Source organism: Anas acuta, chromosome 13 (assembly GCF_963932015.1).
Source record: "Anas acuta chromosome 13, bAnaAcu1.1, whole genome shotgun sequence".
Classification (NCBI taxonomy): domain Eukaryota; kingdom Metazoa; phylum Chordata; class Aves; order Anseriformes; family Anatidae; genus Anas; species Anas acuta.
In genome coordinates this window covers 3,199,938-3,223,054 of record NC_088991.1, presented here as the reverse complement: position 1 = coordinate 3,223,054, position 23,117 = coordinate 3,199,938, and the positions used below count along the sequence as shown (strand labels likewise).

The following is a 23,117-nucleotide window of genomic DNA, read 5'->3' as shown; positions in this document are numbered from 1 at the left end:
TTATATATTTTTTCTTTAAAAATACCTGATTTCCTCCTTATTCTGTTATTCAGAATACTGCATCAAAACAACTCGGTAGAAGTCGGGTTTGCTGTAAGAATTGGGTTTTCTCCAACTAAACCAGCCCCCTTACTTAGGGCCCCATTTATAGCATGGAGCCTGTATTGGGAAGAGAAGGAAGACAGTACTTCTCATACATGGCAGAAGCAGCCCTACCAGCAGTAAACAAACAGTGAAAATTATCCAAACACTGTCAAGATTGTTGCAACAGTCTCACAATAACTGCTTTAAGAGATCTTTGACTGAAAGCCTCAGCAGACCTGACATCAGCTAACTGCTTGAGGTTTTTTTGTTTGTTTGTTTTTTTGGGGGGGGGGGAGAGAGGAAAGGGGAAGGCTGAGGAGGGGAACACAGTTTTGCATTAATTTTTCAAACTCCTTTGGGTGAATCGTTGGCAGAACTCAGTTTCTGAAGCATGATGAAAGCCCTCAATTAAAACCAGAAGGCAGTACGCCTTCCTATCTGAGCTTGAAGGTAGTGACTAAAATAGACAGTAAGTCTTTGTTTTGAAATACACTGACCGATTCCAATGGCCCTTGCATCTCCTCAAGCAATATGGTACTGGAAATAAGTATCTGGCAGTGAGAAATGACAGGGAATGAAGGACCAATTCAGTTACCAGGTACTATGACATATTCTACTTTTCCCATCCCTGCATCCTCTTTTGGCTGTAGTAATAGCATTCCTTCAAACACAATTTATTTTCTCCTCTAATTTTTCCATGAAGGGCCACGAAGGAACATTACAGAGGAGAGCAGGAGCCCTGAGCTTGTTGCATGTATCTGCGAGGTAAGAATTCTCTTTTACCTCCCTTTTGTAAGAGGAACACCCCAAGCTCAGGCACTTGCTTCGTTTCTTTGGTTTTCTCTCTGAGATACTGAGTTACTTTAATTAAATTATTTTAAAGTATTTTAATTGCCTTTGAAAGAAGAGTTGCAAGCTATAGAGACTGACTCTCAGGAAATTCTAGCTCAGTGGGCACAGAAACGATTCATTGGCAGTGTGGCAGTAGCTACTGGGCTGTGCTCCACCCTTGAGCAATAGTGAGCACCTCTAGTACAGCCAGCAGTTTGTCTGCTTTAATAACCAGTTAATCTTGACCTTGTTGCCAGCTGGGGCTCTTCTTACGCAGTGGTCACCAGTCTGCAGCACATGGGTTGAGTTAATAATCTTTCCTTCAAAAGCAAAGAACTCCAGATACTTATCCTATGTATTAAAATGTAGAACGCTGCTACTACTCCCCTGAGCTAATTACTGCTCTTGCCTTTCATTAGCAAGTGTCCTGCTTTTTGTCACTAAACTGCCCTGAAAAGACTAAGTTATTGCTGTGTCTTGCACAATGCCCAGCTTGCACTTCTAGTGGAAGTAGCCACAGCAGCAGAAGTATTTTGTGTCCGGCAACATCGCTGGATTGTTTAAAGGATAACTTCTCTGGGAGGGAACGGTAAAAAAAAAATCAGCTAATGGTGTCCACAGCAGCATGCTCCTAAATCTTACAAAACAGCTTTCCCTTGGTGCCCCTGTGATGGCACTTCTCTACAGTGAAGGCACCACACTGACTCAGGCAGTTAGCAAAACAGAACCTATGAAATATATGCTACAAAATACATAATCTGGATAGAAAAGTGCATAGAAAATGAAAAGATCAAATTTTGGAGCTTTGGCCTTTCTTACTTGCAAGATCAAAAAAAAATCCCTCTTTCAGGTTCTAAAATTGCTTTCTAAAATTGGTACTTCCTCTGCCTTAGAGACAAGAAATCCTTAGCCATTGAGGGACTGACCTCTGCAGTAGAGGACAAAAAACCTGTATGCTTAAGAGCTTCTAAAGCACAAAGTTTGCATGCAGTAGTCTAGTTCAATGTACTTCAAAACTTGCTGCAGTGCTGTGTGTGCTCATCTTAGTTTATAGATTGGAGAATTCTCTCAGAAGTTTAAGTTTTGCGTTATATGAATTTGAGGGTGAAAGAAGCAGTTCCCTTTTAGTCATGGCCTAGAATAGAAATTATTACAGTGACAGAAGCTCCTGCATAGCCTGTCTTTAGTAGAATTTCATTCTTTACTACTATAACAGTATAAATCCAAGTTATACATAAGGTTACTGTTTTTTTAGGATTTGCACACTAGTGTTCCTTCAGAAAGCTGCATTTTTAACTAATCAGCCATATTGCAACTGGCAGCAGACCATCTTTAACTCCATTCTGCAAGAAGCTTTCAAAGAACTGGGCAGTGAGGAAGGAGAGGTAGTGCACTCCCCTTCCAGCAAGCTTTAATAAGTCATTGCTGATGCAGGCACTTCCAGGAACTCGGTCCTGTTTCTGCTCTAGCTTTCTTTGAAAGCTGTATGGTGCCCTCGAGTGGCTGAAGTGCAAGTCTTTTCCCCCTTAGAGCTTACAAATGCAATCACGTTAGCTTCCAGGTTCTTGCTTAACTAAAACAGACTGGTTTTACATACTTAGCAGAGAATAAAACCTTTAGTTAAAAACGAATCAAACTACAGGAAGAAAGCCTAACTATAGTTGAGTAAGTGAGGTTCTGGTCCAGATCATGTTTAGGCTGAAGACTGTAATGCTTTACGTGGTCAAAACAAGAACTTTGAAAATAATAAATCTGCAAACACAACGTTTTACCTGTAGTTTAATATTTATATACTGATGGATAGCACCTAGAGGCCCCAGTCAACAGCTGAGGTCCCCTTCAATGTTGCATATAGACATGTCTCTGCCCCCAAAGAGCTTACAGTCTAAGCAGTCCAGAAGTGGCAGAAAATAATAACCATGCTTTCTTTTATAGAAGAGAAACTCAGATCTAACACAGGTCAAGTGATTTGCCTGTTCTAAGGCACAGACTGTGGTGGGAATTAAGCAAGCATTGTTTTAGTCTCTACTGCATGTCTCAATTAAAAGATGCTCCTTCTGCTCTACACTACTTTTCTCTTAACAAAAAAAAAATAAATCACAATTAGCTCTTTGAGAAATCTCAGCCTAAAGTTGATTAAAGTTCAGGACTGTTCTCTAAGTCAAGGTGGGAGCTGCAGGAGTAGAACAAAGAACATACCTGTCAGAAGTGTAGCTGCTTCTCATTTTTTGTGGTCATCTCACAGCTTTGGGAGCTAAAGCCTGCAAGACAAGCTGCTCTGCACGCTATCTACATTAGATTGGAATTGTAACTCCTGTCTTGTCAATATTCAGTAGGTTTTGTTCTACATGTCGCAAAAGAGGCCCAAATCTTAGAAAACAGCACCATTGATGCAGTGCTAGAACAAACATGTTTTGCCCTTTCCCAGGTCCCAATATATAAACACAGCTCCTTGTTGGTGAATGCAATCAAGGCAAGACAGGTCGAGTTGGTAGAGATGCAGGAGAGCTCTTCACCCTGGGCACTGGCTGAACTTAGCCTCTATTCTGTTTTCTGGGGCTAGGGATAGGCTCCTATGTTCATTTCACACTTTTGAGGAGGAGCCAGTGGTAAGATACGAGCTTGGGTTTACAAGAGACATAACATTTTACTTTAACTTTGGTAACAAGTTCTTGGCTTGGAGATAGCAACAGGTTCCATTTATTGTGATGCGCATCAGCAAAACAAAGTAAACTAAGTAGAAAGATGCACATTGTTGGTAGATAATGGCCTACTCAGCATAGATAACTGCAGCTAATGGAAAAAGGATAAAGCTATTATGTCTTTGCATTTTAAACTAAATAATCTGTTTCATACCTGAAAGCTTTTGAAATCAGCACCAATCTCATTGCAAAAATCACTGCCACCTGGTAAGTCACCAGTCCTATGTCTTTTTCAAACATGCATAAAACAAGATTTCTGATGCTCCAGGTCTACAAGGACAACTGAAAGGTAAGGGTGAATAGCCATTAGCAGATAAATTACTTAACAGTAGTCAATATAAACACATGTACTTCACCTGTATAAAGCTGTATGTTAATTCACAAGTTAAATTGTATTGATAGATAGTGGAGGTGACAATATACAATGAAAATGTTAAAAGTATCAACACTTGAAAAATAGTCTTGCTTTGGCTAGGGAGCTCTGTTTATATATAAATGTAAATGAAGCAGCACTGACCATAAAAGCTGACCAGTCACGGACAGTTACGCATACAAAAAGTGATCACTGTTCAGCTATTGCACAAGTAGTGACACACTAAGACATACACAGTAGGATTCTTACAAAATGACATCAGAAACAAGGAACTGCATGCACCATTTTTCAAGGCCTTATGTGAACTGTACATACACAAGAGTTACTATATATTGTGAATACATCGTGGTTGAATATAAATTCACATAAGATCAAAGGAAAGGATTAATTTGTAAATAGGAAAAGATCAATTTCCACCAGTTTACGCTTTATTTTATTCAGAAGGCTTCTTAGCATGTACACTATTCTGCATAATATGTGTGACACCACTTCAGAGTAAAGAGAGGTTTCGTGTAAGCATAATCTTAAATGCTTTGGTAACTGGATATTCCCAAGGAACAGGTTTTGTTGAACCGAAGTGATTACTACTAAAATGTGAATGTGACTTTTATTCAGAATAGAAGGATATAGTATATGGCTAATAATTTCACATATTTTCACAAGATTTTAAAAAAAAAACAAAAAAAAAAACTTTTCAAGTGGATCGGGCTCTTTAAGCACAAATAAAACCACTGATAGCATGGTGTACATTATTAACATTTAAAACCCTGATGAAAATGACTTCAGAATAATTGTGCATTTCCCCAAATACAACAGGTTTGCAACTGAGGAAGGAAATGAAATATTGAATGAATAAGTAGGTGTAAGAGGTGTAAATTCTCTCCGTACCACAAATTTTGTAATAAAATACTGCTGTATATTTTAACTTTAGACATAAGCATTTTCATATGTGAGTCTGGTTTGTTTCTAAATGACTGAAAGTTTCAGCTAAAAAGGTGTTTACACAATATACACATTTCATTACTTACAGAGAAATAAGCTTAAAATTTCATATTAAAAACCTGGGATACAGTAGGGTTAGTAGCACCATGAAAAATGTTTTTCAAAACTGCAGTCTTGTTATTTTAAACATACTCAGTGCGTTGTTTTTCTTTATTCTCTTGGTAGATCAAAAAGGTGCCGTTTTGGTACAGGGAGAGAAATGAAAAATTTCATCTTCTGATCCTTTGTGAACCTCAAGTGTCTTTTCTGTTTCCAAGAGGTTAATTCTTTCTTCTCATCTTAGTCCTGTTGTCAAATACGTACCAAACAACCCTTAGCTTGGCACGAGTGAGGTACACTTGAATTTGCGTGGTTAAAACAGTTTGGATTTGTTTTTTCTTTTCTTTCTGCACAGTAGCACCATTGTTACAGCTGGAGGACAGTGCATCTTAGGAATTTTCAACTGTTTTATAAAACATCCTCCAAGATGTTACGTCTTCTTCATGCAAACTTGACAACGACTAATACGTGTCCTCAAGTCTCCAGCTTTCAGTGTCTCTGACTGAGGTTTACTGGGTGACAGACAGAAAGGTAAGGCTGGATTAGCTTTCTCTTTGTTAACAGAACTGTAACTTTAAACTTCTACTTAATTTAACAGTTGAAGGTAAAACGGAAGCACATAAGTGGGAATTAGTCCAGTATTTAAGGATTTTTCTTAAGAGGGATCTTTTTGGATATCCTCACAGCAGGTGACAGAAGCTCAGTTTTGTCCAATATCCCCAATATGCAGAAGGTGTGCTATAATCAACTACTTTAGTCCAGCATGTGATGGACCAAAGCACAGATGAATACTCAGCTGAGTAGAAAGCAAATTTTGTACATTAGAGGGCCATAGTGTACTTTGCCCCTTTTGTGAAAAACGCATTTGGAATCGTTGGTTCCTCAGATGAAGGGTATTGTAACAATCCATAAGAAACACTGCTACAGTGAGATTTGTATATTTAACTGATGAATTTAACCAGTAATTTTCTCCTATCCTGTAGAAGGTAGGAGGTAGTAATATAGCATACTTGTGTAATAGGAATGTTCACACAGAGTAAGAGCCATTCTTGATTTTCTGTTTCAATAAGGCAAGTTGAATTTCTGGGTGACAGCAAATGGTAGAGACCAGAAAACACAAAGGTCCGTAGTAATTACTAGTAGGCAGTTTTCATCAGTGAATTACCACTAATAAACTACCCTGAAAACTTGGTGATGATTACTTAATGTACATCAAATATTACAGTGTAATTGTTACACAAAACCCAGTTAGAGGCCACTAATACCCTGTCATGACTGTGCACATTGTAGCCTTGTGGTACAGGACTGGCATTTTCCAATTTGGTGGCATTGGTGAGGCTTTTATTAGGTACACAAACAAAACAGTAGCATTTTATTCCATGAAAGAAGATGCTTTTTCAAAGAAAAAAATGAATATGCTAATCAATTATAAAGGGAAAATCTGGAGGAACTGAAATCCTGATGGCAGAGAAACCAGTGGTGTCCTGATCCTTCTGTAGAGTACTGGAAAAAATGCTTGCTAGGGAGGGTATGGAACCTCCTTCAAACACGATTTTTAAAAACAGGTTATATGACCATCTACCTTAAAAGCTACAGTTGATTTTGCCCTGGGGCTGAGAATGGACCATGCAGATTTTCCCCCATTTTCCCTTAAGTTTAAATATTTCAGTCTATTTAAAGGCATGCAAAGAAGAAAACAACAACAAAATCAATCTTTTAGGCTTGACCACAGTCACTACAGTCAGACTACTCTCAGAGAAGGTCCTACTAAATATGAATTAAGAGTTGACTTACAAAGAATCTGACTCCTTCCAAAACAATGTGCCCTTACAAGTTTTTACATAATATAAAAGGCTTACCCTAGCACATACTTGAAAAACTGGTTGCGAGGGGGAAAAACAAAATAAATTCTTTCCCTAATCCCCTGTAAACACATCTCTTTTGATCTTAGGAATAAATTTGCTTTCTAAAGATTTAAGTCTGGAATAAAGCACTATACAAGAAACAGGTTTTCTTACCTGAACATTTCTGACACTTCAACAGTTGCCAGCCAGAAACTGTATGAATTGGCGTAGTAGTTACAAGTGCCACGACCATGGCACTCGATAAACGGAGCTGAGCGGAATTCTTCTAAACAGGATCCAGGTGACGCCAAGGCCTGTCCAGAGCCTTCTGCTCCAGCACTAGTGTGCTGAGGAGGTAGTAGGGAAGAAAGAAATGCACATGCACACAAGAAACTTAGAGTAGGAGCTAAAAAGTAATAGCATAGCATTCAACTGCTAGAAAATACACTGTTTCTTTATTCTTGGTTGAGATGCTGTGACGTTGGACACCTCCATACAAAGGCAGGACTTAAAAAGCATTATTAGTTACTCTGCTCTCTGTATCCTGGAAAATTGTTTTTAATCTTGACTACCAAGGTTAGTAATTGAAGGCAAAGGCTTTCTCTAATGACAACCATACTTTATTTTAACAAAGTCCTAAAGCAGCTACTTGAGGACACAAAGAGGTAACAGTCACTTCTGGAGTGGGAGGCAATTCTTACCATCATAAAAGAGTAACCAATCCAAAGGGAGTCCCAGCCTGGAGGACACGAAGGAATCTGAATGGTCTGACTGTGGACAGCTATCACCATAGCAGGAGCTTCACACACAACACATCTGGACACAGAATAAGTATCAGAGAAACACATGACATTAAAATGTATGCTTTAGTAAGAGTTATAACACAGGGAAAGGGAGAACTAGACGGTTAGGGGCTGTTCTGTTAATCCAGGTTTCAGCTTCTTAACGTATCTTGTAACTGCGGTAAGACCCTAGTTCTGAGTGCAAGATCTGCCTCTATTTCCACTAACAACACTGGGTAAAATACAGCAGCAGTTCCTGAAACGAAAAGTGGAAACTCCAAGTCCCCACCCAGGTAATCCTAGAGCTGCTGGCTCCCATGTTCTCTTTCCTGTTCACAAGGATCCTGCACTCACACTTCCTCGGGCAAGAAAAGCTCTTAGAGCATTTCAGCCTCTAAGGATCTGCATGTAGGCAGCCTTCTGAGACAACGGACGCTTTAAAACAGACTCTTCCCAGTATTTCCCAAAGCAAAACATAATCTCACAATATCCAACGTGCAGGTTGGAAACATGTGGTTAAGATGTATTATTTATTTATCTAGATACTTAAAAAAAGAGACTGTGGTAGCCTGCTTTGTCTCACCGGCTAATGAATGGCTGAATGCTCTGCCCAGTCAGGGGCTCCATGCTCATTGGCATTGGCTCTGGAGTTGATAGCCAGTAGGAATAGTCATTCCTTGATGCAAAATTACAAACGTTGTTGATGTTGCAGAACATGAAGGGCATGGTGCTAAAACGTCTAAGGCAGCTCCCAGCAGTACCTAAAGAATAAGATACATAAAATGCGACAGTAAAGTTTTAATTTAACTGTTTTTAGCACTTTTTCAAGAACAGTAATTGTGTATTCTTCCTCTTGACCTGTGTGCACTTATCAAATTGTCACATGTGGTAAAAAAACTCTCAGATTTGGTTTACATTATTCCATCCTGAATTACTATGCACAGCTTCTGGAGGCAGTAGAGCTTAGCATGCTTTCCCCATCCTTATTTAAGTAATCTCCAGGATGGTCATTTCTTCAGAGAACCAGAGCATTGGAAGAAACATCTACAACCTCTTTCCTCTTAAAGACAGCATACAATATTTCTCACCCAAATCCTGGCCATGAGCTCTCTCATTTCCTTGCACATATAAAAGAGAGAATCCATCATATATTCTTGATGTTCCTTGTGGACAAAGTGGTGTATCTCTAGTCTGACTGTGCCGAGTTATAAGGAATCCATGAGCAACAGAAGCTGTTCCAGGAGGCCCAGGTGGGCCTTGTAAACCATCAGGACCAGGGGGGCCCTGTATTCCTCGTGAACCTATTCACACAAGAAAAACATAACACAGTATTTAACACGCTTGCTCTTTCAAGAATAATGTAGCTCTGAAAGGAAAGACGGTATAGTGATTATGGTGCTTGTAAGTTAGGGGACCCTGGTATCACCTAACTCCGTCTTCCTTAAACCATTTTTTTGTTCTTGTGAGGTTGGTCAAATCATAAACTAACTATAATAGTGCAACTTTCTGGCAGCATAGGGGCGTTGTGAAGTTAAATATGTTCAGAGCTGTGAGGCACTAAGGTAACAACTGCAATGGACATGGCAGCCACTGAAATAAGTCCAAAGCAGCTTCCCAAATTCAAAATATCCTCATCTGCCTGTGCAGCTTGGTAAGATAAAGCTGAAACATCTTGCTTAAAATCACAAAATAGATCGCAGAGCCAGAACAGAAGCGATTCTCACTGGAACATGCTCTGACAACACCTGAGCTAAAGCCCACCAAAATGAACAGAAAAGCTGGTCTCAGTTGTGGAGTAGGTGAGAAAAAGTGGAAATGGGCTAGAATAATCTTGAATGAGACCAAGAAGAGTCACGGGACTGAACAAGGTATCAGAAAAGACATTTGTTCTTGAACAACAAAAATATCAGAATGTATAACTACAAATATTTAGATTCTTTCATCCCATGATCATTATTAATGTTTTTTTCACTTAAAATAATGTTAACAGATTTCATAGAGGTATTCAGAGAAAAAAGAAAACAAGCATTGTGGATTTTTGTACTGTTTTAATTGTTTAAATTCCAATATTTTTTTTCCCAAGCTGCAATACAGAACTACCCTGATATGCATCTCCTGCTTTAGAGAACTGTTCCAGTGTTGAATCTGATTTCTTTTCTCAAATGAGTAATCCTAAACAGTGGCTGCATGGCTGCTTGATCTCTGCATATGATGAAATCCTTTCCTTTGTTAAGTCTGATTTTCCCCATTCACAAGTTCCTTATAAAGTGAAAGTTATTTCACTAATCTCTCATTTCAGTTTCTTACTTTCGTCATTTTTTGCTGTTCACCATCATCGCTGCAAAGGGGATGCCATTAATCTTGAAATTAAGTGTCCTATAGTATTACTTAACAATGACTAGCAATGTGCTGATTTCCAAGAATGTTCCAAACCGAAGTGTGTTCAGCAGTATCATATTTTTGCACTGAGAAAATCCCCCAAATTATTATTCTATTATTTCATGAGGCAAGTCTTGTTTCCCAGTATTAGTCTGCACTCAGTAGGGACCACATCTTTTTCCAGTGGGTCCTCACAGGACAAACAGTACCTGGCTGGCCTGGAAGACCTCTCTCTCCTTTACGTCCTGCTGGACCATCAAAACCAGGGAGACCATCTCTGCCTGGATCACCAGGAACACCAATTGGACCTAGAACAGGCAAATGTGAAGTGAAAGAAATCTCACTACAGAAATCTTTAAACTATGTAGGGCTCATGTGACATTTCTTCAAGATACACTAGACAAGAACAGACCATTAAACCAGATGTATGTGCTACAATCCCACATTTTTCTATTGTCTCTTGCTGAATTGAGTAACTTGTCTCTGCAGCCCATACTAAGTGACGCACATTGCAGCTTGCAGTCAGCTACACTGCTTACTCCTTTTCCCTGCAGCCACCTAGAACCATACCTGGCAATCCCTGTGGTCCTGGCAATCCGGGTGGCCCTTTCGACCCAGGCTGTCCTGGAGGACCTGGGGGACCAGGGTCACCTTTGACAACTATGCTTCGTCCAATGGTACCTGGTAAACCTGGGGGACCTGAGAGAAAGCAACGTAGTATTAGGTAACCCAAGGCAGAAGAGAGCATTAAAGATGGTTGCAGTAGTACACTGTTTCTGTTATTCTTTATTGCAAAGTCAGCAGCCAAGAGCTCTATCACTACAAAGAGTAAGTGTAATTGTATATGAAAGGCAAAAAAGTGCTCTTGGTGGCACCACAAAAGACACCTCTTGCAGGGGTTAATCCAGGTGGACTGGATACAGAATATAAAATATAGTAGGATTAATTGTAGGGCTAAAAGTTATAGCCTGGAATCATTGTTTAAGCTGTTGTTCTCTTACCTACTGCCATTGCTGGCTGAGATCCACACAGTCCTACATCTGCGTAACAAAATCTACCAGCAGGAAGCAAAGTGACAATAATGCCACCCAAGACTCCTACCTGGCGGGCCTGGTAATCCTTGACTGCCCGTGAGGCCAGCGGGTCCTGCAGGTCCGGTGGGACCCTTCATACCTGAAACATCAAGTTCGTATGGTCACACAGTGAAGGAACATGCCATCTTACAAAATCTGCTGCAGGAATGGCCAAAATAAGGTTTCTTTCCTCCCTGATGGGCTGTTACTAAATCTAGAGGTTTTCACTTAGAATGTTAGTTAAATACCTGGGAATCCTGGAACGCCTGGAACCCCGGGATCGCCCTTCATTCCATTCAGACCAGGACGACCAGGATCCCCCTGAACAGAACAGCTTCACGTTATTCACTCATCTCTCCAGTGGTTTCAGAAAAAACATAAAAGCTGTGGCTAGGGGACAGATCAGCACATTTTGGGTCTGTGAAGTAGTGCTTTGGAGGGCTGAGGCCCTGCATCCTGCCTGGTGCAGCAGGTGCTGTCAGAGAAGACTGGAACATGAACAGCTCTAATGGGAATGTAATGGGGAACAACTGCCCAGGTACTGGGGGATAATGAAGGGTAAGACCCCCTATCTTGATACGAGGCAGGATATTAGCTACCACCACATTTGGCTTTTATTTTACCACAGTAAAATGCGTGTTCCACCAAACATGTTCAGTTTTTATCACATTTAAAAACAAACTAACAGAAAACCATTTCTTGTCCTACCTGGCGTCCAGGTGGTCCTTGATCTCCCTTTTGACCAGTCAGGCCAGGAGGGCCAGGCTGACCTGGGTTCCCTTTTGCCCCTTTAAGTCCTCCACTGCCTGGTGGCCCCCGTGGACCTTCTGGGCCTGGCGAACCTTAACATTGTGGAACAAAGATGCACATGTCAGTACTTGTCAACTGTTCTCCCCAGGATTGTGCCTTCAGTGTAAAAAAATAAATAAAATTGGCTTGACTTCCCGTTTATGTTTCGATGCTGAATTCAAATAGAATAAACTAAAGGGAAAACAAATAGAGGGATTATTTGTACCACCCAAATCAGGAATCAGGCCTCCTGGTATAGCTGCTGAAGAGGAGCAGGTCTTTCCGGAAGGCAGTGCAACTCACCTGCATTAAAGGCTTACCAGTGACCAGGCAGCTGGCTTTAGTAGGAGCCAAGAAACCCCAAATTAGATGGTACAAATATCCCCTCCGCTGACCTGCATTGCATTCACTGTCTCTTAACAGACTCAAGAATGTAAAAATATTGCTGCCTTTTTGCTGTTGGAATGTGTAATACCTGCTGAGGAGCCTGGTGTATGCTGTCTGCTGACTGCTGGGCAGCAGGAAGCCACTCGTTTCCTCTTGCCTGAATACTAAGTAGAGCTGCAGGCACTACCTTCTGCTCAGTGACCCTCCCTCCAGCTGATTTGTCTATCTTTAGTAGAATTATGCTCTGTAAATCCAACAGAGGAACTGGGCCAGTCTTTAAATATTTTCCCTTTGAAACGGCCATGTTAATCCAAAAGAAAGGAGTGGTTTTAAATGAAACCTAGGTATTAGGAGCTCTGGAAAATGAGACCCCGTCTTTATGCCACTCTCTAAATAGAAAGCAACTTGTGGCAAAACAAACTGTAAGCAAGTGCAGCAACGGCTTATAGCACTTTACAACTTAGATCTCATAATTGGATTAACAGAAGGATCTCTTTGCAGGACAGTACTATGACATTCTCCCCCGTAGTACAACAAATCTAATAACATTTAGCAGTGTGCTGGATTTTCAGTTCTTAAGAATTTAAAATGTCCTTTGAAACCCTCATGGTCTATGTTCAGTGGATAAATCTGATAAGCTGTATTTCTGCATGCAAATCTGAGTGTAGAATTCATTCCAAAAATATCTTTTTAAAATAAGAGCCATTTTGTACTGTATTTCACACATATCCTATTGCAGTTTCAGCTACAGAAAACATCCCATCATGCAAGAGTTTTTTGTGTTCATTTTGTTCTTTTAAACCGGTCCAGTACTGTACACATGCAAATTATAACAGGTTACCATCTGAGGCATGCTAATCAAACACATACAGTCTTGCAGGGTAACCACAGTCCTTAAAAAACTAATCACAGAATTACAGGAAAACATCTGTTTCTCTTACATCAAATGCAAGGCAGTAAAATAAATTGACTGAGTTAAGAGTCTAACCTGGAGGACCTGGAAGGATCAGAGTTCACCAAAGCCCAATGATCGATGTTAGAAGGGTCAGACATCACACAGTACAAAACAAGATTACTAGTTAGAAATAGTACAGATGACAGCATATACACTACACATTAACCCATTTCACCAGCATATTTTGTATTTACAATATAATCCACATGCATGCATAAAACCATACATGAGTACACAGCAATATGTATTTTCAGATACAAGTTATTCTGGTGACTAGGCTCTACTAAGACTAATTTGACACTTCATTTAATGGCAAACTTAAAGCTTTACTATGTGTTATTGCTTTAACACTACAGCTGAGGCCTGCCACTAGTTAGTCCTACTCACAATGGGGTTTAGGCTATGTAACCATTTCACTGACAATATTCAGCACTCCCAGGGCCTGGAGCTTGGCAAATACACAAGGAAATTGTGAATGACAGCTTATTTTTGAAAAAAATCTGCTTTGGGCAGGGCAGAAGTGTGATTAATACAGGGACTTAACACTACTAATCAGGTAATAGTGTCACCTAACTGTGAATAAAACTCTAGGACTGAAAAGTAGGCATATATCCTCCCCAAAACAGTAAGCAGAATTGATACGGACCAAAAGGGCTGCAAATGCTATCAGCAAAAATACGGGGGAATTAACAAATTTGTAATTTGTCATCTACTGTTGGAATTACTTTTTCTTAATAAAAATACCCCAAGATGCTAATTTACCTGTTTAAAGTTATGGAAAATGGCATGTGATAACATCCTTAGAAAAATGGTTTAAATGTAAGCTGCTTGTCCCTACCATGCTCCTGAATTAATATGTAATATAAATTAATATTAATATGGCTCCTGTCCCACTCGCATCTTTCATGTCAGTGAAATGATTTAAATATATGAATGTATAACCATGCAATTTACAGCTAAAAACTACAATAAATACATATCAGGTTTACCTTGATGCACTATTTCTTACATATTTGGTAAATCATTTTAAATACTAGGTGTAATACAGCTGTTAAAAATAATGACATGGACATTTCATTGTTTCTGTTAAGTACTCATAAACTTTATTTTACTGTTAGCTAAGTTTTGCTATGATTTATCGATCTCTCCTATACGTGTCAGTTATTGAATGCTGGCTGGGTACAGTCACAGGGTGGAACAAAATATGAAGCCATTGGTAAGTTCCTCCCTGCATACCCATAATGGGAGCATTCCCTGAAAGTGTGGTTACTGCTTATGTGACCATGATTTATTTAAAAGAAAGACATATTTTTTATTTTTTCCCAATGATTTCATAAAGCTAAATGTGTATTTAGGTTTTGAAACATCAGGGGCTACCACATTTGATACCTCACAGTGCTTAAGACAGCATGCTAAAATCTTCCTTTATTAAATTTCACTGGCAGTTCTTTCCTTCCTAAAAATCATCATAGCAAAACTTAAAGACTTCATTATTAAGTAGATATGCCAAGTCATTTTTAATCTAGACATAAATGGTAGAGTCTTCCCAAGAGCTGGCTTGTAGTACCTGTTGATATGGTAAAATTAAGACAAGCTTGCGAAAATGACCATGTTCTTGCCAATCCTGCTCCTGCTCCTCCTCCCTAGTGGTACGGAGGAGAGGGCTGTGTGCTTCATTTTCATTAAATACATGTTAGAGCAAGAGCTTTCCTCATTTCTTCTAACCATGTACTGGTGAAACAAAACGATGGGAATAAGGATTTCTCTACACCATAAACTTAAAACGCTCTACATTGGGAATGTAAAACATTACAATTGCTCTGTGTAACTTTCCTATGGTGCCTCTTGGTATAAAAGCAGCTAATTCATTTATGTCACTTCAGAGCATCCAAAATCAATAGCAGCAGGTGTTACAAAAAATAAGTACTGTCATTTGTCGAAGCTGCAAAACACAATTATACAGCAAAGGCACAGGAGGACAGCACAATATGCTTAAAAAAGAGGAAAAATAGTCTATCTTTTTTTTCATCTGCTCTGGGAATAAATAGGCTAAAACACATTTCACAGTCAGGGACACTATAAAAGCCTTGCAAATCTGGACCCACATGACATGACCTTCCATCATGGGGAACGCTGTCCTTCCAGTCCTGCAACAACATGGAGGAAGAGTCTGAAAGCCAGCTCTAAACTCTTCTTTTCTACCACAAATTAAGAGGTACGCATGAAAAATGACTCAGCATATCTACATTTAGACACTAAAAACATATATACTTCATATCTTCATGCAAAGTTATTATTTTGGAGTTAAGGGGCTAACCTGAGGGACCTGGGAGTAGGGGGTCAGAGTTCACCAAGGTCATCATTAGAACAAGGGAAAAACATCAACATTGTTAGAAAAGTCAACAAACTAACATATTCAACTAAACCTTTCTTTTTAGATTTAGCTCAATATTCCTTTACATACAGTATGCAAAACACCAAACTATTATTATTCATTGCAATGAAAACTAGACATATGGAATAACAGCAATGTTATGTTGCCCTGGAAATTGACTTCATTTTATCATTGATTAATCAATCCCTCCCAACATCATCTATCCAAATGTGTTTTAGGGGCAACCCAGCTGAAGTCAGAGTGCTTTACTGTTTGACCTCATTGCTTTTGCTAATCTTAGAATATACGCAGAAGTCAACAACAAACAGTATACGAATACAGCTTCTGTTTTTATTTATGTCCCTGGAAGGGGAGTAATTTGACAGCCAGACAACTGCTTTTATGACTAGCTGCCTTATGTTGAAACGTTACAAGAATCAGCATTTCAACAATACACTGTGTTATCATTTGAAACAAAAGGCTAGAGTGCTGATTGTACCAGAACTGTAATAATAGTTTGGTTTGTCCACATTAGTTCATGCATAACTGAGCAAAACAAATGCTTTACTTTATTCATTGCATGCAACAAAAATGGAAATCAGAGAAAGAAAGAGAGAAAGAGAGAGAACATGGCTGAGCAGAACCTCACTGGCTGTTGTTTTTTTTTTTTCTCCAATGCTGATAAAACTACACAAAATGAGTACCACTACTCCTCTGCTTCCCCATTCAATTTGAGTCAGTAACCACCCAATTCATACAGAAAAGTGTAAACAGGATGAGAAGCTTCAGAAAAACAGCAATGCTACAGCAGAGCATAGAATCTCAATTAGTAGTTTTATTAAACATCAGGAGATGCTTAGCTGCTTTTTTTTTTTTTAAAGGTATCAGAATCAAGCCTGAGGAAAAAAAAGGGATCTTAAATTCTTCCCAAGTGTTCCCTGTAAAACTAAATTATCCCTTGATATCTAAAGTGAAAAACACACGTGTGGCAGCTATTTTACAAATACACCAGCTCAAGACTGACTTTCCGCAAACAAATCTTTGAACAACAGAAAAATCTGAGGTCAGAGTTTGAGAATGCAAATAAATTGAGGGCAACAAACATTTTATGACAAAAATCAAATTCTAAAACAAGCAAGGAAGTTGCTCAGCTATGTTAACTCAGCATGGTGAGTTTTTCATTCCCAGAATTAGTTGGTGCAGGAACAAAATGCAAACATGGAATGGAAAGATGAACACAGCATGATGGTGCGCTGAATCCAAGGGAGCCACATGACACAAAGGAGCAATGACTTATGTTACATGACCTGAGGATGAAGAGGCAGCTATCCAATTTGATCATGCTGTGATGCTAACGTGAATTTGATTTTCATGACTCTTAAAATGATGGATTTGTTACTTTTGTGTTTTTTTTGTGTGCGATGACATTTGCAGGATTGTCACATGATCAGCAAAGGTATCAGATGTTCAAAAGTCGGTATCGTGCTCGCTAGATGATTTCTGTGACAGCATGCGGAGAATCTCACATTTATTAAAATGTATTTTTGCTGCCAGGTATCAGAAACGAATAGAAACTGAGGATGTTTTATTTTTAGATACTGTCCCTTTTGGCAACAAAATCCTTTTGTTGCCCATAAATACTTAAGACCTATGCCATGAGGCTTGAACTTACCATCCAAATAAATTGACAAAGTCTAAACACTGATAACCTAGCAGCAAAATGCAAAAGTACTGGCAGATGTTGATGGGCATGGATCACACTCTTACCTGGTCTTCCTGGAACACCTGGTGGGCCAGGGCTACCTTTAGGACCTTCCAGAGGTGGCCCTGGTACTCCTGGTGGACCTGGTGGACCCTGTAGGCCAGGGAATCCTTGGAAACCTGGTTCTCCCTTCAGACCTGGAAGTCCAGGTGGTCCTGGTGGGCCAGGTAACCCCAGTTCACCTTTTTGCCCTGTAAAACCAAACAGCCGTATTTATGAATACTGTTACAAACTGGTATGTGGAAATGTCAGTCTGCAGAGCTATTTCTCTCTCTTGATTAAGAAGGTGCAAGTCTGGCCACAACTCATCTCATTTTTGGAGTGAGAAAGTATAAGAATCGAACTAACAAATTCAGAAAAGAATTGGGGCCAATAATTCTTGCAGGAGAAAGTGCTATAGCTTTTGAAATATTAAAAGATCTTACAAAGTCTCACTTTACTACTCAGTGACACTAATTTATAATCATCCTCTGAGTTTATGAACCTACAAACAATGCTTTTCATGAGCTTTATATACCTGCAAAGAAGTATTAATATTGAATATTGTGAATATTAAGACTTCGTTGTTTTTTGGAGACACCACTGAAAGTTAAGGAGTGCAAAATTTTCAAATACATTTAGGGAATTTAGGGACACTACTGGAAAGTAATACAACGTAGATTGTAAAGTTGCTTTTGAAAATATAGCAGACATTTTCAAAGCAGCTTCTGATGTAGGAATGCTTTATTTACTGAGACAGATCAGCAAATTTCCACAAAATGCAGTAGACTCAATTGTCCTGGGTGGATTTATTTTGTCTGCATAATTCTAAGTTACAAAATTCAACTCATTAATGAGTGTCTTTATTACCCTGGTTAGCTGAAAATGATCTACCATGGAAGAAAAAAAAAAAAAGTTATTTCTTTTTTATATTCATTTGTTGCAGAAGAAACTTTTTTTTTTTTTTTAATAATATGTACAGACAATTTCCATTCACGTTTTTAAACAAAGAACAGCAAGAAACTCTACCTGATAATCCTGGGAGTCCTGGAGGTCCTGGGCGCCCAAAACCTGGTAGACCTGAAAAGAGACAGTTTCATTTAATAACGCACATTTAGATTTCAAGTCTCCAGGAATAGGAATACAAGGCTGCAAAGGATGGAAGTGCAGTTCATCTAAATCTCTGATTACTTTAGACTATCAGGATTCTTATTTACTCCCAGAGTCCACACTAAAGCTAGAGATTTTACTTCAAAATGTATCTGTGACTTTCATAAATATTTCCATCCCTTCCCAAGACGCTCTTTCAGACTTCGTGGTTTAATATATATGCATTTCTGGTAGGGGTTCTCATTTTAGGGCAGACATTATGCCATTAGGTCATTCTGTAACTGAGCTGAAGCAGTACAGGTACCACTGAATACAAGAATAAGGCTTCATGCTGAATTCATGGAATAAAAATCCAAGAGCTTCTTTGAATTCTTATACTGTGCTTCACAGGCAACTTGGCAGCATCCTTTGTGAACCATTCAGCAGCTGGGAACCACAGAAGCAATTTTGAAGGTGCATGGGTAGTTACCGGAAAAATGGAATAGAGAAAGCAGGATATCACAGCGGAGACTGAAAAGGAGAAAACAAGAACAAAGGACAGCTAACCTGGCTCGCCCTTCTGACCAGCTGGTCCAGGGATGCCATCTCGACCAGGCTGACCCTTTTCCCCTGGAGGACCAGGAGGGCCAGGACGACCAATATCACCTAAAAGGAGTATACAACACATTAGGACAGTAATGGCTAACCTGCAATAAAATAAAATAAAAAGCACACATCCCCTGAATTTTGAAGCGTGACAATGTAATATCAAATTTACAAAGGTGTAATCTTAAAATTAAAACGTCTCTATCTCTCCCCTGACAATTTAGAAAAGACATTTCATCCCATGACCTTTTAAGCAGTTAACTAAAAATAATATAAAGCTTTTCTTTAGCATAAATTGGAACTTTTCCCCTATAGAAGGAGGTTAGACCACTGGAATACACAAACAAAGCTGGTAAATACTGAAGCAGTTAGCCACGTGCTTCAGTGGCTTATGATTACAACAGCAGTCAAAAGCTGTGAAAAACAAATTAAAACTTCTTTCTTTTCTGTTTCAGTGTTTCAGTGAAATGAGTGTGCACAATGGTGTTTGAGCATCTATGTACACATTAGATAGATTTTCACCACGTTAAAAAGAAGAAAGGAAGTGGCTTCATGTGTTCCACTTTTCACAGAAGCAGCTGACCTCTGCAGCACTGCTCATGCTCACCTACTGGCCCAGGTGGTCCAGGCAGACCAGGGTTACCCGGAGGCCCCTCGATACCTTTTGGTCCTGGAATTCCAGGCGTGCCTGTAAAATACAGACATTTAAATTAAAACATTGGCATTTTAGCAGATTTTGAAACACTATAAGCTGAGATGCCGTGAGCAATAAATCAGCTAATTGTATCAAGATACTGCATTTATGCCCATTTTGCAGATTTAGAGCTGATCAAGGAGATGAACTATAAAGCAAAGAATGTACAAAACCAGAATGTACTACTATGACTGTCCTTACTGTTACTTTGAAGACTCTTAATTGCTGAGTGCCAGTGGCTGAGGACAGTCAGTCTGGCAGTCTGTTAGAAAATAACCATTCTAGAGACAAGTATTACTTGTTGACAAAAAGTGCAGGCATTATGAACTATGGCTGGCCAGTCCTTCCCCAACCCTCTTTTCCTTCACTGAAAAAGGATCTTAAGAAAAATGGTCTTAGTATTTATAACTGATTCTTACCCCTACAGCATGAACTGAGTGGGAGGTAGAAAAAAGAATTAACCTGTTGGAATATGTCCGCTCTGAACATCATCTGAGCCTGATCAAGGTAGTACCCGAATACACCATTTTGACTGTTCACAGTTTTTGAGGCATGACATGAAGCACAGGTTAAATACTTTCAGGTTCACAGCCAGGCTTTTGTTTTCTGCTAAGCTTCTTGCTGCCATGACTACACTATTATAAATTCCCTGATTTCCTATGTTAAAGAAAGCTCAAGCATGCTTGCAGAACAGCCTTTATCACTACAAGTACAGCATAGGCAAAAACCTTGCTTTTTTAAGCTATATTTAGGATATCTGTAAATTGAGAAGTGAAAGAACTGACATTTATCATCCATGAACAATCTCTATTAGTATTTCCAGTGAAGAGTACAAAATCTAACTTCATTATGTTTCAGAAAGATTTCTCTTTATAACATTTTTTTAGACAATAAACACGATAAAAAGTCCAGCTTTCCTGATTACACTTTTTTGTCTTTATTGATTCATGAAGGAAAAACAGAGCCAAACACAGGTATTTTGTGGGTCAGGAGAGGAGAATACAACCACTGTAGGGAGTGGAAAGCATTGGCTCACACAACTATTACCTTCCCTCAAAGCAGATGGGTGATTTCAGAAGGCAGTCTGAAGTGATGCATTCACACACTTACACTTGCAGTGACAGTTCCAACAGCACAAAGCTTAGAAACACCAGATTGCTAGAAACTTTTGAGAGAAGCTGCAGCCCTCCACCAATTACCCACTGTGTTTAGATATATATATATACCAATATAAAAGAGCAAGAGGGAAAAAAAAAATCTGTTCAGAATTACCTGGGAATCCAGGAAGGCCTGGCTCTCCTTTTGCACCAGGATTGCCTGGCAATCCAGGCAAACCAGGATTTCCAGCTACACCTTTACTGCCTGGACTACCCGGGTATCCAGGCAAACCAAGATCACCCTGGAAAATATTAAGCAGAAATAAGAAGCCAGTCTTTGTAGGATGAGTAATTTATTTTTGTAAGTTCCCAGTCTTACCATCACAAAAAGGCCAGCATTATATTGTGCACATTTCTTCTTACATCCAGTTAATGTTAACAATCTTACAAAAAATGAGTTGCAAATAGCTTATACAAAGAAGTTAACAGTTTCCCCCTTCAATTTGTATATATACCATATCATAGCTTTTCTTCAAAAGGAGCATACATTAAACAAAAACAACACAAAAACAAAACAAACCACCACAAAACAGAATTATTCTCTTTTCTTGCAGAATAGTCAGATTTTTAGTCTTTGACAGTGGAGTTTAATTTTGAATGTAACCAGAAAAACATCACTGCTGTATCTCAATCATACAGCACTTCAATGTTGTATCAACATTTTCAGTTTGCCAGTAGAGCTTTCTCTTAAGCAAATCTTCAACTTCTATTAAGAGAACCAAGCACTTTCTAGATCTTTGATACTAGTGATGATGTAAGTGAGAAAGGAAAGTCAAATTATTTTGCACACACCTCTGCAATCCTGATGCATTCCTATTTAATTCTACACTGTTATGCTCACATGCCAGTTCATCTATTGGGCTTTCCTAGATGTTCTAGAAGTTTGATATTCAAAAACCCTACACAACTTTAAAAGTTTTAGCCATAAACAAATGTTAAATCCTAAAGATTATTTGGGTTACCAGTGTTTTGAACAGTATGTGTATAATGTTTGAACAGAATGAACAGTAATTAAAGCATTTTAAAGTAGAAGAAAATGGCGTCTCCTCTGAATTTACACATAATGATGTATGTGACAATTAGAAAATGAACAAAAAACAGAAGTTTGGTCTATAAAATCTACCAAAAAGTTGGTCTATGGCTTTTGACAGTCTTGACAGACCCACATAATATTTTCAACATAGAATCATAGAATCATAGAATATCCTGAGTTGGAAGGGACCCTTAAGGATCATCAAGTCCAACTCTTGACACCGCACAGGTCTACCCAAAAGTTCAGACCATGTGACTAAGTGCACAGTCCAATCTCTTCTTAAATTCAGTCAGGCTCAGTGTTTAAGGTCACCTGTTATTTACCTAGCTGTAGGGATTTAAAAGGAATCTTCTACTCCCTATTGTGGTTTATTCTCTGCCCAAGCTGTACAATCTCCCTAGAGCATCAAAACTACTTTCACAACAAAACCAAGAGGATCATGGCACTAGCTGGAAAATAAGCAGCACATTTTAAGAAGCCAAGATTCTTTGACTTGGCAGTACCCCGTGATAATGCAGAAATAAAAAAGAAATCTGTGGAGCTTTAATCATGCATTGTTTTTGCTAAATTAATTGCTATTCAACATCAGTTATAAGGTATCAGTGAAGTCTACTAGATATTCCGTTTCTGTCACTTTTTTGTGGGTGACAGAAAGGAAGATATAGGCAAGTGTTAGTACAAGTGTTTTACAAATTTTAATCAGCATTAAACATGATATATCAATTCCTTGGTAATTTATTCTTAAGTGTGTATTGTTTTAACTTTTTTCTAGAATTAGCTGCTTCATGAGACGTAGGAACAAAAATACTCACTGTATAATTCCCTATCAACTATCAAAATGTCAGCAGGTATCAATGTAAACCAGGCTACTAATTGAACACAATTTGGAAGGTCAGGTAAACAGTCTTCTGCTCTAACCAGATTGAACATTATATGAACGTTTTCACCAGTAAAATTAGAAATTTTTGCTCCCACCTGAAAATAACTGACTACAGGAAATCCTGCTTGTTATAAATACATTTACATACATATTTATCATAGAATCATAGAATATCCTGAGTTGGAAGGGACCCTTAAGGATCATCAAGTCCAACTCTTGACACCGCACAGGTCTACCCAAAAGTTCAGACCATGTGACTAAGTGCACTGTCCAATCTCTTCTTAAATTCAGACAGGCTTGGTG

At 38.9% G+C, this 23,117-nt stretch overlaps 1 protein-coding gene across 3 annotated transcripts in view; it reads right to left on the bottom strand.

Moving 5' to 3' along the window:
• Window positions 1-2,676: 2,676 nt before the first annotated feature.
• The window catches only part of COL4A5 (collagen type IV alpha 5 chain), an 88,596-nt gene continuing 68,155 nt past the window's right edge, over window positions 2,677-23,117 (bottom strand). Inside the window, exons 37-51 of one of the 3 annotated variants that reach the window (XM_068697108.1) lie at window positions 21,017-21,143; window positions 19,658-19,738; window positions 19,012-19,110; window positions 18,385-18,435; window positions 17,382-17,567; window positions 11,818-11,951; window positions 11,358-11,430; window positions 11,138-11,209; window positions 10,607-10,735; window positions 10,246-10,344; window positions 8,746-8,958; window positions 8,241-8,418; window positions 7,577-7,691; window positions 7,050-7,222; window positions 2,677-5,543 (exon numbers count right to left, since the gene is read on the bottom strand). In XM_068697108.1, the coding sequence (XP_068553209.1) occupies window positions 5,462-5,543; window positions 7,050-7,222; window positions 7,577-7,691; window positions 8,241-8,418; window positions 8,746-8,958; window positions 10,246-10,344; window positions 10,607-10,735; window positions 11,138-11,209; window positions 11,358-11,430; window positions 11,818-11,951; window positions 17,382-17,567; window positions 18,385-18,435; window positions 19,012-19,110; window positions 19,658-19,738; window positions 21,017-21,143 (1,812 nt within the window). In that variant the 3' untranslated portion in view covers window positions 2,677-5,461. Of the gene's footprint in view, window positions 5,544-7,049; window positions 7,223-7,576; window positions 7,692-8,240; window positions 8,419-8,745; window positions 8,959-10,245; window positions 10,345-10,606; window positions 10,736-11,137; window positions 11,210-11,357; window positions 11,431-11,817; window positions 11,952-13,273; window positions 15,388-15,417; window positions 15,567-17,381; window positions 17,568-18,384; window positions 18,436-19,011; window positions 19,111-19,657; window positions 19,739-21,016; window positions 21,144-23,117 lie in introns of those variants that run through there. The other 2 variants (XR_011101078.1, XM_068697109.1) reach the window with 2 other exon arrangements.